The 1,088-nt window shown below is 40.6% G+C and overlaps 1 protein-coding gene across 1 annotated transcript; it reads left to right on the top strand.

Annotated features, from left to right (window-relative positions):
• Positions 1-235: 235 nt before the first annotated feature.
• Positions 236-1,023, top strand: LOC111387075. The gene is made up of 3 exons (XM_023011591.1): positions 236-375; positions 439-778; positions 874-1,023. The coding sequence occupies exons 1-3, from the start codon at positions 236-238 to the stop codon at positions 1,021-1,023; spliced, it is 630 nt and encodes a 209-aa protein (XP_022867359.1).
• The last annotated feature ends 65 nt before the right edge of the window (positions 1,024-1,088 follow it).

Below are 1,088 nucleotides of genomic sequence, written 5' to 3'. Positions count from 1 at the left end.
CATTGTACTTGGTTCTCATAGGCAAGCAACAAAAGCACTTGTGTCGCACTGCATAAAATACAAGTACACATCGTCACGCACTCCGTATACCCCGAATGATATACGTAATGACGCGTTGCATACGTATGAAGTATCGTTGAACTATGTGAAAGCGTGGAGGTCTCGGGAGGAAACTTTGTAACTGATTAGGGGTGATCCAGCAGATTCTTTTAATAATATACCAAGATTCTTTGCCATGTTGCAACATACAAATCCTGGAACGGTCACAGATCTGGAGCTTGATGGTCATAGTAGGTTCAAATATTGCTTCATGGCGCTAGGCGCGTTAATTCGAGGTTGGGGACATTGTAGTCCGATTGTTGTGGTTGATGGCACGTACTTAAATGGACACTATGGTGGGACGTTATTTACGGCATGTACATAGGATGCAAATAACAGCATATACATACTTGCTTTCGGGATTGGGGATAATGAGAATGATGCCTCGTGGACGTGGTTCTTCGAAAACTTGAGGAAGGCGTACGGCTATAGAGAAGGGTTGTGCTTCGTATCGAATCACCACAATAGCATCAAAAATGCTATTGAGAAGGTATATCCAGGAACATGTCATGGAATTTGTTCGTATCATCTCCTTCAAAATCTAAAGTCACGTTATGGAAAATCAAGTAACAATATAACGCAAACATTTAATTCAGTTGTTTGTGCCTACACGTTGTCAGAATACGAATATAACATGCAACAGCTCGACGCGATTAATGGAAAGATAAGGGGTTACCTGGTAATACATTACATATTACCACCAAGTTATATTCTTGTGCATACATTTATTATGTGAAATATATCATTAACAGATAATCATGTTTATGTTTGTAGGACGGTGTTGGGCCTGCTAAATGGTCACGATTCCACATGCCAACGAATCGATATTCTACAATGACATCGAATATAGTAGAGTCGGTTAATGCGGTCACAAAATCTGTCAAGAACTATCCCATCGTAGCTTTATTGGAGTCATTGCGATAAACCATACAGTCGTGGTTTTGTAGACATCGGGAAACCGCACAAGCCACTTTCACAACCTTGTCAAG

The sequence above is a fragment of the Olea europaea genome, unplaced genomic scaffold (genome assembly GCF_002742605.1).
Source record: "Olea europaea var. sylvestris unplaced genomic scaffold, O_europaea_v1 scaffold38832, whole genome shotgun sequence".
In the NCBI taxonomy this organism is placed as follows: domain Eukaryota; kingdom Viridiplantae; phylum Streptophyta; class Magnoliopsida; order Lamiales; family Oleaceae; genus Olea; species Olea europaea.
Note: the sequence above shows the minus strand (reverse complement) of the source record. Positions and strands in the feature narration are given on the sequence as shown.